The sequence below is a fragment of the Myotis yumanensis genome, unplaced genomic scaffold, assembly GCF_028538775.1.
Source record: "Myotis yumanensis isolate MYYU_CA2020_CCGP unplaced genomic scaffold, mMyoYum1.0.hap1 SCAF_1, whole genome shotgun sequence".
Classification (NCBI taxonomy): domain Eukaryota; kingdom Metazoa; phylum Chordata; class Mammalia; order Chiroptera; family Vespertilionidae; genus Myotis; species Myotis yumanensis.
The window spans coordinates 169,389,759-169,402,381 of record NW_027223752.1 but is presented as its reverse complement, the minus strand read 5'-3'; the positions used below and the strand labels follow the sequence as shown (position 1 = coordinate 169,402,381).

The following is a 12,623-nucleotide window of genomic DNA, read 5'->3' as shown; positions in this document are numbered from 1 at the left end:
TGAAACAAATCTCTGTTAACACATTGTACAAAAAATTTTATTAAAATTGCTCAACACATAAAGCCTTTCTTCAACACTATCCTCAGAATAAATGTATTAATGAGTTGTTGTGGTTTCTTGTTATTCTGCTACTTGTTATTCCCCACAATATGCTATTTTGGCGTAAGGATGTTTGAGCTGAGAAGAAAGATACACGAAAAGTTCCCGATACTCCCTGTATTTGCTTCAAAGCTGGCTATAAATTTGTAAAGATGTCCCTCTCCCCTTTCTACCAGGAAGGACAGAAATTAACCACTGACAAAGCCAGGGACCCTCATAAACTCAGAGATGGCACCAGAGAAATCTACATAACAGTTTTTGCTAAGACCAACCCTCATCTACCATTAATTTTCTCATACATTTGCCTTTCCATAATTTGCTGCCCTAAAAACTCAAAAGTCCTTATCCTTTGTCTGGAAACTTTCTACAAAATTATTGTTTCTTGCTAAGGTGCCACATAAGCCCAAGTTCTAACCACTCCTTTGAGTTACTCATCACTGAGTACTCCCTTGTATATGTAGCACAATACACATGCTAATAAACTGTTTTTCCCTTGTTAATCTGTCTTTTGTCAGTCTAATTTACAGGGCCCCAGACAAGGAACCTAAAATGGATAGAGGTAAACCAGTTTTTCTTCTCCTACAGTTTCAATCATCTCTCTTATTCAAAAATGTAATACCGTGGCCCTGACCAGTTTGGCTCAGTGGATAGAGTGTCGGCCTGCGGACTGAAGGGTCTCAGGCTCGATTCCGGTCAAGGGCATGTACCTTGGTTGCAGGCACATCCCCAGTAGGGGGTGTGCAGGAGGCAGCTGATCAATGCTTCTAACCTCTATCCCTTTCCCTTCCTCTCTGTGAAAAATTAATAAATAAATAAATGTAATGCCTTGTAGTAATTTTATTTAGTTCAGACAACTCTCTGTTAGGCAAAGTATGACTGTCAAAAGTATATAATAATAACATATGTCTCGACCTATTACAGTAAATAATCGACTATAAATGTGTAGAAAGTGCCAATGACTGTCAGTCTCATATAGTAAAGTTGTTTAAAAAAAAGGCTTCCTGGGTCGCACCTCTGAAAATTCTGATTCAGTAGGTCTGTCAGGGCTCGGGATCCACATTTTAAAGAGGCTCCAGGTAGTTCCCATCCAAAAGGTCTAAGGACCCCGTAGGGGAACAGGTAGAGGGTATGCAGCATTGTCAACAAGGAAGGTTTTTAAGCTACCCACAGCTTCCGACCCCCCAGATGACGAACACCCAAGGAGACCCTCCCCACTGCCCTCTCTGTCCCTATTCTTCTTCCTCCCCAATGATTCTAATGCAAACTCTGTTACTATTGTTAAAGAGAAAACCGTAGGCCCACAATGGTGTCCTCGTGCTAAAGCCCATGATATCAAACCTAGATTTAACACCTGATTTAACTGCAGTTTCAACATCTCTTAGAAATACAATCTTATTCATAGGCAATCTGCATGATAAAAATTCTTGTCTCCCAAAAAAGACAGTTTTTTCTAAAAATAATCCTTTCTTTTCTATTGTTAAATCTTTCTTTCTATGACAATCTTCCATTTTGTACAACTCCATAGAGTGTCTTCTAGTTGCTAGATGGGATATACCTGATTCATGAATCACTTAATAAGGCCAATTAGATGTTCAAGTTTATTTGGTTGATATATATTTTTTAACACTCTAAAGTTGTGTTTTCTATTCCCAAAGGTTTTGATTTAACTGGTCTAAGGTAGGGCCCATATGTGAATATTTTTTAAATTCCCCCACTCCCTATGTAATTCCAGTGTGGACAAAAAGTAAGCTCATACTAAACCTGACAAACTCAGGAGAGGCCTGCATGGCGGATCTTACAAACTCAGAGACCAGAAGTAACCACATAGGATGGTTTGAATAATAAAAATTCCTAACTAAAAGTGGGTCATGGTGTTTAGTCACATCCCCTCCCTGTAGCTTCCTTGGCAAAAGTCAATCTTTACCTTGATGAGCCTATTATCTTTCTCCATCTAAGATAACATACCTTTGCAACGTCAGAGTAATCTCATTTTCCAGATCCCTCAGAGCACACCTCCCACCAGATCACAGGCCCCTCATTGTTACCTTGTTCCCCACATACCTGTCCACCAATGAAAAAGAAGTATGTCTTATTCTTTATCCAATCTCAGAGATTTCACTGTTTTGCTTTCTCCTGCCTCCCTAATCAACCACCAATGAATTTTATGTAGCACCCCCTCCCCCACATACAGCTCCTCCTCTGATTCTAATGCATAAATAAGCTGTAAAACCGCTATTCTTTGGAACATTGTCTCAATAAGTTGAGATTTTGCTTCCAGGCACTTGTAGTTAGTTTGGCCCAAATAAATGCATAAAAATTCTCTGCAGGTTTGGATGTTTCTTACATTGACATGTGTGTAGCTGAGGCTGAGAACCATTAGATTTGATTTAATAGGTAATAGGGAATCTTCATTGGTTCGTGAACAAGAAAGTGAAATTATGAAAACCATATTCTGATAAGATTAATTTACTAGTGAGAAATGACAGGGACTGGGTGTGAGGCAACTGGGGCAACGGGAAGAGGTGAGGTTCTAGGTAATCAGTGTAAATCATATATAACCATAAATGGTTAAGATAACTACTGGGGGCTAGAGAGAGAATACATTACTTCCTAAGGTGTGTACCTCTTTTATTACTACTTAAACCAAAATACATCCATATCAACAATTATCAAGTATTAATAGGCTATTTATTAAAATCATTGTTGTTATTATTCATAAAATGTTAAAGATGAGAAAACAGAAATTGTTCCTTCCACTTGGAATGTTCTCTGTCCTTTGGGCTCATTGAAAAACCTACTCATCCCTTGTGTGAGGTCTCCATACAGAAGCTGTTCTCCTTTAAACTTTGCTACTTTGCACCCCCTTTGTGCACCTCCCATGCTACTTGAGCAGTCTGGGTTAAGGGAGTAAAGCTAGAAAGCTACTGGTCCCCGCTTAGATAAGGACCTAACTCTTGCAGTTGCTTTCTCTATTTCAATTTGCCTTAACCAATCATCAAGTAAATATGCCATGCTTATGTCATCACAATCTATCTCTAGAGTTCAGAGAACAGCATATTGTGAACTGATCAATGTACCTGTGGAAAAGGCCATGCCTAAGCATGTGTTGAAACCAGTGATGGCCAGAATGTCGTCGAAGCTGCCAGCTGCTATGAGTAAGGTTGGGACACCTTTTTCAACACCATAACCTCCTTCCTGCAAAAGGAGCATTGAAGGCACCACGACAGCTGGAGAGACAGCACCTACAACAAAACTAAGCAGGCAGTGCTTAAACATTTATGGTAGTATCTCACTCATCATCATTGTTATGAAATTACAATAACTTCTGCTCTTTTAGAGCACACACGTTAGACAGTCTTTTGAATGGCAGCGATGCATCAAACCAGAAACACATACACACATACAAGTTCCACAGAACACTTGACAAACTGTGGCCACGCACCACCTGCACTGTAAGCACTTTGGTTGCCTAATATATATCTGCATTTACGGGTGGTCTAGAAGACCTAATGAGGTTAGGCTCCAGGAAACTGCCATTTTAAAAAGTTGGCCATGGATCTGTGGATTGGAACCCAGTGATCTCAGGCCTTCTACCGGGCCTTGACATGTAAAATAAGACAACAGACTAGGAAGGGGAAGGCCATCCTGACAGTGACAGTGAATAGCAGCAGTAGCAACAGAAGGAGCATGTTACAGTGCTTACCATGTGCCAAACCCCATTTTAAGCAGTTTGCATATATTAAATAATTTAATCCTCACAACAACCCTATGAAGTAGCTACAATCATTCTGTTCATGTTGCAAATGAAGACATTGAGGCACAGAGAGATTAGGTAACTTGCCAGAGATCACACACTGGAAAGTTACAGAGCTGGGACCTGAGCCCAGGCAGAATATAGCTCCAGAGTCTTACTCATGAGAAGCAATAACTAACTTCTCACCTACTTATTACTCTACAATTTTACTAAGCAATTTATATTTATTTACCACTCCTGGCCCTCAGCCGTTGGAAATAGTAACTGACAGTGCAAGGAAGAGGCAGCAGAATCCCCTAATCACAATAGCCTAGAGCAGTGGTTCTCAACCTGTGGGTCGCGACCCCTTTGGTGGTCGAACGACCCTTTCACAGGGGTCGCCTAAGACCATCCTGCATATCAGATATTTACATTATGATTCATAACAGTAGCAACATTACAGTTATGAAGTAGCAACGGAAATAATTTTATGGTTGGGTCACAGCATGAGGAACTGTATTTAAAGGGCCAGAAGGTTGGGAACCACTGGCCTAGAGGAAAACGGTTCCAGGTGGTCACTGCTGATGTCTCAATGATCCTTTGTGCAGACTCTGGAGTGAGATCCAACAGCTCTCTCAGCAGCGTGGAGTCAGATGTGGTTAAAAAGTCTATGACTTCCTCAATCGTATAAACTATGATAACCACTGTAAAAGTTAGCACCGACAAAGATGTGTACTCTATTTTTAAGTTATAATATTTACATGTTGGAATATTAATACTTAAATATCGTGCTAAAATATCCATTTTGTATTTTCTGATGTCCTTAAGAAAATGCTATTATGCATTCTCTCGTATCGAATTAGAGAAAGTTCTAAATATCCATGCATATTTTCACACGACAAGGAAAAATCATTACCCCAGTATAAATGCCCATTGCCATGGTAAACCCATCAGGAAGTGGGCAAGAAGAGCGGACGTGCATGCTTCCACAAGACAAGGACCGACGGATAATCGCATACAAACACCCTTCAACTTCTGCAGGGCCTGAAATATAAAAACAGACATTCTAAAGCAATCTGCTAAAGACACACAGGGAAAATGACATGAATTGCTTTTTCTTCAGTATTGAGACCATGTCTGGATCATCATGAAGTTTCCAGGTAATGCGTTTTATTCTATAAACATTTCAGTGTTCTAAGTGTTTTAGAGATAGCTTATTTAGTCCTCATAGTAACCCTATGATACACGTAATATTATTACCACCGTGTTTTAGATGTGTTCATCTGAAAAGGCACAAGTTCAAGTGGTTTGCCCAAGATCATGAAATTGGTGAGTGGTGGAGTTAGGTTTGAATCCAGGAAGGCAGCTCATAATCTCCACACCCGTTTAACCGTCTCAGTGTTGGCTTTATGTATAACCTGTGGCCCCAGCATGAACCCAGGTTAAAGACTCATCACCAAGAATATTCATTCTATATTCAAAGACATACATGAATAAAAGCATTTTAGAAAAGCATACTTGAGACTCATTCTATATACCAGGCAGTTTCCTAAGCCAGTATAGTTAGCCCTGAACACCTCACCTGTATAGGGTTTTGTGCATCAAAAATATGTTTCTCTCTGCTCATTACTTATAACTATGGCCTATATCTCTGTCAGAGAAAGGGAGGGGCTTTATTCTTGGTGCTGTCCCCAAACAGGCAGTAACTCCACCTTCTCCAAGAAAGAGTATGGGGATATCTTCTGGGGACAGTCCTGCATGAAATAAATTGCGTTGTCTTTTTGAGAATGCCATGCAAAGAGTCCACATCCATTTCCTAAAGGTCAGGGATTCTAAATACTTGTGACATTGGAAGAATAAAATTCCTAGTCAACAGTTAGACATTTACAACTTCAGTACCTTTGAATCAAGCCCAAGGCCAGCACGAACCAATATGATAGACAGGGCTATACTTCTCAAAGCAGAGGACCACTTGTGCTTGATCTGTACATTATCATTGATGACAGGGATATTTTTTATGAGAAACCCAGCAAGCAGCATGCCTGGAATGGAGAAGTCAAACAACCCTTTAGATAGTTTTCAAATACAGAAAACACTTTTTGGCACTGTGGATGTGAGAGAGACTACTCTGTAATCTCAGGAACCACTTCCTTTATGCTTAGCACTCAGATAAAATTACACTAAACTTTAATTTAAAATTAATATAATACAGGAGCAAAGAAAAAGCTTTAATATGCAAATTAAAAGGACAAATTAGAATAATTATTAGAATAACTGAAATTGAAAGAGAGAAATAGGAGGCAGTATTAGAAAGTGTGATCAAATATTAAATGTTTTAATAAAATGCCTAATTCAGTCATCTCTTTATGTGCAACTAGCAAATAGCTCCTAAAATTATTTGCTAAGTCAGATTACCTGAAATAAATATAAACAGCTATATGGGCTCTATTTTACCTTCAAACCAGATAATTTAATAAAAAAAAACATAACCTGCTTTACAAAGGCTTAAAAGTGAGCTATGGTGAATTGGATATTGCTCTATCGTGTCAGCTGGTGCCTCCTTTCTTTCAGTCATTAAACACATACCACTGCCTTCAATATCTGAGACACTGTAGTACAAGCATGTCAAACTCATGGCCCTCGGGCTGCATGCGGCCCAGCCAATATAACGGTATGTAAGCAACGTTTTAATAAAAATTTCGTAACTTAATTTTCAAAATGTCCTGTTATACATGATTATTAATAATGAACTACAATGTTCACTAATGACTGATTACTATAATCGTGTTGCATTCATTTCCCTTACACACCTTACGTGCAGGCGCACCATTTCACTCCACTACTACTAGCAGCGAATATTTCAGCAGCTGATTGCCACGTCATTAGTCTTGGACTGACTTGTTTGGTGTGCACAACAGGAAATATTTTGCTTTCGGAGAATATGAAAAATAGGTTTATTTGTGTTATGCTTATTAATTTGTGCAGTTGTTCAGTGTCTGCTAAGTTAACATTCAAGAAAAAAATTAATTTTTATTCAAATGTTCTATTATTTTATGTTAGCGATTACTCATTTATTTCAGCCCTTTGTATTCAGCATGTCTCTATTGAAATAAACCTACGTTTCTATGAAAATTGAAGCTTTTGTTTTTTTGCGGCCCACATAAACTTAAACCTTGTTTATTTGGCCCGTGTTAGCCTTTGAGTTTGACATGTAGGTATTTGAGATAATGAGCAAGGAGTCAGTACTGCTTTCAGCCAGTAGGGGAGCACGATGAACTGACATCTCAATGTTAAGGGAGCATCAGTATGAACTGAGACAGGAGATGTGAGTCCCAGAGATCCGAAAAAGGGGAAGGGGAGCAAGGCAGGGTTAGGAGAGCTGAGTCGTCTATGGCAGACACAGAAGTTTCTTCCAAGGTAGGAAGAGAAAGTGGGACACGTTCTGAGACCTGCAAGTAGTTGAGTGTGACTGAGGAGGCTGAATTGTGAGCGAATTCTGCCCTTGTTGATATCACGCCCACACCACGGGAAAGATTTCTCTGTCACATTGTGAGGCTCCTGCCCTTCATCCTTTTCCGTCAGCACCCTCTTCCCGCCATGTTCTTATAAGCACCACTCATTAAATGACTAAACAAATTGAGTAAGGTTGAGGCCTTCTGTGTGTGAACTACTAGAATAGATATAAATTGCAAGCACAGCTTTTCGTGACTTGCACCAGACCACTTCATGCAAGAGAGCATCATTTCCAGGCATCTCTCACCACTGCCATTTAATCTAGATGGTCTCAAAGTTGTGGATTCTGCAGTCCTATTCTTTCTAGACTTGTTGATAAACTATGAATTAGTCTATTCTTTTTAAAAGAATAATGATAAGAATAATATATACCCATGGTAAAATTAAAACATTACAGTAACAAGTATATGCCCAACCCCACCTGTAACTTTTTATCTTCATTCTCCCAAAGTTTCCACTGTGAAGGGTTTTTTAAAAATAAATATATTTTATTGATTTTTTATAGAGAGGAAGGGAGAGGGACAGAGAGCTAGAAACATCGAAGAGAGAGAAACACAGATCAGCTGCCTCCTGCACACTTTCCCCTGGGGATGTGCCCACAACCAAGGCACATGCCCCTGACTGGAATCGAACCCGGGACCCTTGAGTCTGCAGGCTGACGCTCTATCCACTGAGCCAAACCGGCCAGGACTGTGAAGGGTTTTTTGTGCCCTCCCTGAAAGTCTCGTTACCTCCTTAAGCATGCCTGTTTGTGCGTGCGGGCGCACTTTGTGTTGGCACAAATGGCAGCACATGTATATACTGTTGTACAATTTGGGTTTTTCCCCCACTTAACTATATATTCTGAATAAAGCACATTAGTATTTGCCTTATTCTTTTAGCTATAAAGTATCCCATTGTTTGAAGATATAATTTGGGACCAATTAATGGACCAGTTCATATATCAAATATTTGAAGTGCCTACTACATGCCAGACCCTTATGATACCCTGGTAATACAGAGGTGAGCTAGATGAACACAGTCCCTGTTCAGTTGGTGCTTATATATTTGTAGGTTTATGCAAGTATATCCATAGGATAATTCATAGAAGTGGAAATATTAGGCTCTAGGGTACAGGTGCATATAACATTTTAATAGATATTGATGAATCTTTGGCTAAAAATGTTGCACTAACCATACATTTCATTCTATGTCAATAGTTTCTTACTGAAACTTAAAATATGGATCTAAATCAGATATATATATATATATATATATATATATATATATATATATCTCACTGGCTTTATGTATAACCTGTGGCCCCAGTATGAACCCAGGTTAAAGACTCATCCCCAAGAATATTCATTCTATATTCAAAGACATACATGAATAAAAGCATTTTAGAAAAGCATACTTGAGACTCATTCTATATACCAGGCAGTTTCCTAAGCCAGTATAGTTAGTCCTGAACACCTCACCTGTATAGGGTTTTGTGCATCAAAAATATGTTTCTCTCTGCTCATTACTTATAATTATGGCCTATATCTCTGTCAGAGGAAGGGAGGGGCTTTATTCTTGGTGCTGTCCCCAAACAGGCAGTATATATAATAAAAAATATTATATATATATAATATTTTTATTGATTTCAGAGAGGAAGGGAGAGGGAGAAAGAGATAGAAACATCAATGATGAGAGAGAATCATTGATTGGCTGCCTCCTGCATGCCCCACACTGGGAATTGAGCCCACAACCCAGGCATGTGCCCTTGACCAGAATTGAACCCAGGACCCTCAGTCTGCAGGCCAATGAGCCAAACCAGCTAGGGCAATCAATACCAGCTAGGGCAATCACTATAGTGATTAAGGCATATAACTACCTGAAATCAAAAGGAATAATAATCTTATAAAAATTCAAAAACATCTTATGGAAGGAGGACTTTTTATTCTCCAAGTGAATGTGAAAACAATTTCCCTGGGACCGCGTTTCCTTTGCCAGAGGTCTGGGTTGATGTGGCCACCTTCGTGTGATACAGCTGGTGTCCCCTTCTTGCCTCTAAGCATACAGGAAACTCTGCCTTGGTTGTAGAGGAAAGAATACCTTCTTTGATAAACTATATTCTTTTTTCCCCTTAATTTGTTATTATAGAAAGTTTTTTTTAATATACAAGAATTATCAACAAAAGGCCAATTTTACTTCAAATACTCCCAAGTTATTTAGAAGCAAATCCTTATTGAAATAAATTAGCAAAGAAGTTGCTCACATCACCGATGAGTGAGTACTAGCTAGCATCACCAGAAATATTGGTTGATATTTTTGTTTGTTTATATACATGAATAAGAAGATATGTGTTGGAACCTCACTTGTTTGTCAAAAATGTGAGTGACTTACAAGATATCAAGTCTTGATTTGTAGCATATGCTGATTTCTGTCTTATAAATACTTCCATCCTGGCCCATGTTAAGCTGTGAACATGATGTCACCGAATGTGTAGTTCAAAGAAATGGGCAGTAAGTATTTATAATTTAATTTTTTGAAATCCCCATTTTTCACTACGGGCTCATAAAATTCCTCAAAATTTAATTTTCAGTGTTTAGCTCTAGCACAGAAAATACAGAAATAGTTTATTCCTTTATTTCCAAACTACTATTCTTAAAACAGGATTTACACTGAAGAAGACAGGAAGTGTTTAGCACTTACCAAGAAGAGGAGGCAGTGGAGGCAACGTAGGTAACTTGATGAGCCCCAAAAGTTTGCCTCCGATGACGGCACAATAGAAAAGGATTATAATCCCAAACAGGTTTCCTCCAGGAAGACATTCACTGCCAGTGATTGACCAAACTACAGCCCACAGGAGAACAGCCATGGTAACTGAAATAAACCAGGAAAAGGAGTTTTTATCAGTAAGTTGTTATATGCAGGTTTAAATATAACCGACATTAAAAAAAACACATTGAATACATACACAAATACTTATAACCACGTGTAAATTTGAGAACATAATTACTATGAACAATCAGGTAATAACCCACATCTGAGGAAACAGACTGTTATGCCTGGCCTTGAATCCACCTAAGTGCCCCCTCCTAGCTCCATCCCCAGTTCTTCTCACCCTGCCAGAAGGAACTACTATCTTGAAATTTTTTTGCCATTTTCTTATTTTTCTTTATAATTTTACCATAAGTATCTCAGTAGTTAATATTAAAAAGAGAATCACTATCTTTACCCTCTTCACAGGAACATGAGAATACTTGAACAATCACATGCCAGTATTTTAGTTCTGCATTGAAGTAGACATTATTATTTCTTTCCTACAGTCACTGTTTGTTTAGAATTACCCACATACTTACCTATTTTTTAAAATATATTTTTATTGATATCAGAGAGGAAGGGAGAGGGAGATAGAGATGGAAACATCAAAGATAAGAGAGAATCATTGATTGGCTGCTTCCTGCATGGCCCCCACTGGAGATCGAGCCCACAACCCAGGCATGTGTCCTGACTGAGAATCGAACTGTGATCTTCTGGTCAATGCTCAACCACTGAGCAACACTGGCCGGGCCTTACCTATTTTCTTAAATCATCATTCACCATGGCATCTCACACCTTCCACCTGAGACAATAGTTGCCTGAAGTACTCCCTTTAGTAGAGGCATTTCTTAGAATGTGAAATACTTTTCCCTGTTTGAAAACCTTGTGTTCTACAAAACTATACACTGAAAATAGAAAGGCTCATGGGAAAACAGAGTTGGCCAGACCACTCTAAACTCAAAACTTGTGACCAAAGCACTAACAAAAATAATAACCATCCTGGAAAAAAAGTGCCAACACAGTTAAATCTCCACTGACATGTGTCTCCCTCCTTCAGTCTCTTCTTTGCCGACTATAACCCTGGAACCACACTTCCTATTTCAAGATGGAGAATCTTGAGGGCTTTGCCTTAAATAGAGAGGAGTTCCATCTAAATCTGCAGTCTTCTCCATCAATCAAATGTTGTAATGTTTGGTTTTATTAACTGAGTGAAAAGTGTTGGCAGCTTCTTCATCTGTACTGTCAGCTTCGTCACTGACAAACGGTTTCATTAGGCAGCGGAACGTAGAAAGTTAATGGTCTTATGAAGTTCCTACACCAGCAACTAACTGCCTGAAAGGAAGGCACTTCCACAGAGAGCTCAGCTTTTTAAAAGGTCCTTATATTAGCAAGGCTTTAATCTTTTTTTAAAAAAACTTTAAAAATATTTTTGTTGATTTCAGAGAAGAAAGGAGAGGGAGAGAGAGATAGAAACATCAATGATGAAAAAGAATCATTGATTGGCTGCATCCTCCCCGCCCCCTACTGGGGATCAAGCCCACAACCTGGACATGTGCCATTGACTGGAATTAAGTCTGGGACCCTTCAGTCTGCAGGCTGACGCTCTATCCACTGAGCCAAACCTGCTGGGCAAGGTTTTAATCTTTAATTGTAAGAAAGCATATACCAGATTTCTTTTTGTTTGTTTTCAATTCACTTCTATTGCTTGATGAGGCAAAGTATTAATGTGCCAGGAAAAATTATGTACAAAAATGCAAATCTCATATTACACTGACATGATTCCCTGTTTACCATTTCAAATGAGCTGAGTGGTACAGAAACACTTGGCAGTGAAGTATGCTATGTTTCTCATTAGGATCTGTTGGTAGTCCATTCTGTCCTATTTGTCTAGAATTACCTTCATTTTCATTTTTAATAGATAGTTGTTCTGGGTATACAATCCTAGGTTGAGACTTTCTCTGTTCCTTGAAAATATTATTACTGTTTTCTAGCTTTTGCTGTTGTTAATTTCATTTTAAGTTTAATTTCAGTTCTTTTAGGGAATTTTTCTTTGGCTGTTTTTAATTATGTTGTTTAGGATGGATTCCTTTTGGTTCGCTTAGTTTTTGGTGTTCATCAATTTTGGAAAATTCTGTCCTCATTTCTTCAAGTATTTCTTCGCCATTTTCCCTATTCTCCTTTTCTGGAACTATGACTGGATAGTTACACATATGTTGCTAACCCTCGTTTTCATATTATCTATTTTTGTCTGTGTGTACTACATTCTCGATAATCTCTTCAGAGCTATTTGCTAGTTAACCAACTCCCTTTTTATTACTTTGTTGCCTAATCTAGCTACTAAGTTTTCTATTTCAATTATACCCTATCCTTCATTTCTAGAAATTCAATTTGTTTCTTAATAGAATATCTTTGTTCATTTTAAAAATAGTTACTTACTTTGCACTCATAATTATCATCTCAACTTCTTTATAGATACCAAAAATATTTT

At 38.5% G+C, this 12,623-nt stretch overlaps 1 protein-coding gene across 7 annotated transcripts in view; it reads right to left on the bottom strand.

The window, feature by feature from the left end:
• Positions 1 to 12,623, bottom strand: part of SLC9B2 (solute carrier family 9 member B2) — a 58,651-nt gene that overhangs the window by 19,744 nt on the left and 26,284 nt on the right. For all 7 annotated transcript variants that reach the window (XM_070391876.1, XM_070391851.1, XM_070391859.1 and 4 more), the window contains exons 4-7: positions 10,025 to 10,195; positions 5,732 to 5,874; positions 4,749 to 4,876; positions 3,177 to 3,352 (exon numbers count right to left, since the gene is read on the bottom strand). In XM_070391876.1, coding sequence (XP_070247977.1) covers positions 3,177 to 3,352; positions 4,749 to 4,876; positions 5,732 to 5,874; positions 10,025 to 10,195 — 618 coding nt within the window. The remainder of the gene's footprint in view (positions 1 to 3,176; positions 3,353 to 4,748; positions 4,877 to 5,731; positions 5,875 to 10,024; positions 10,196 to 12,623) is intronic.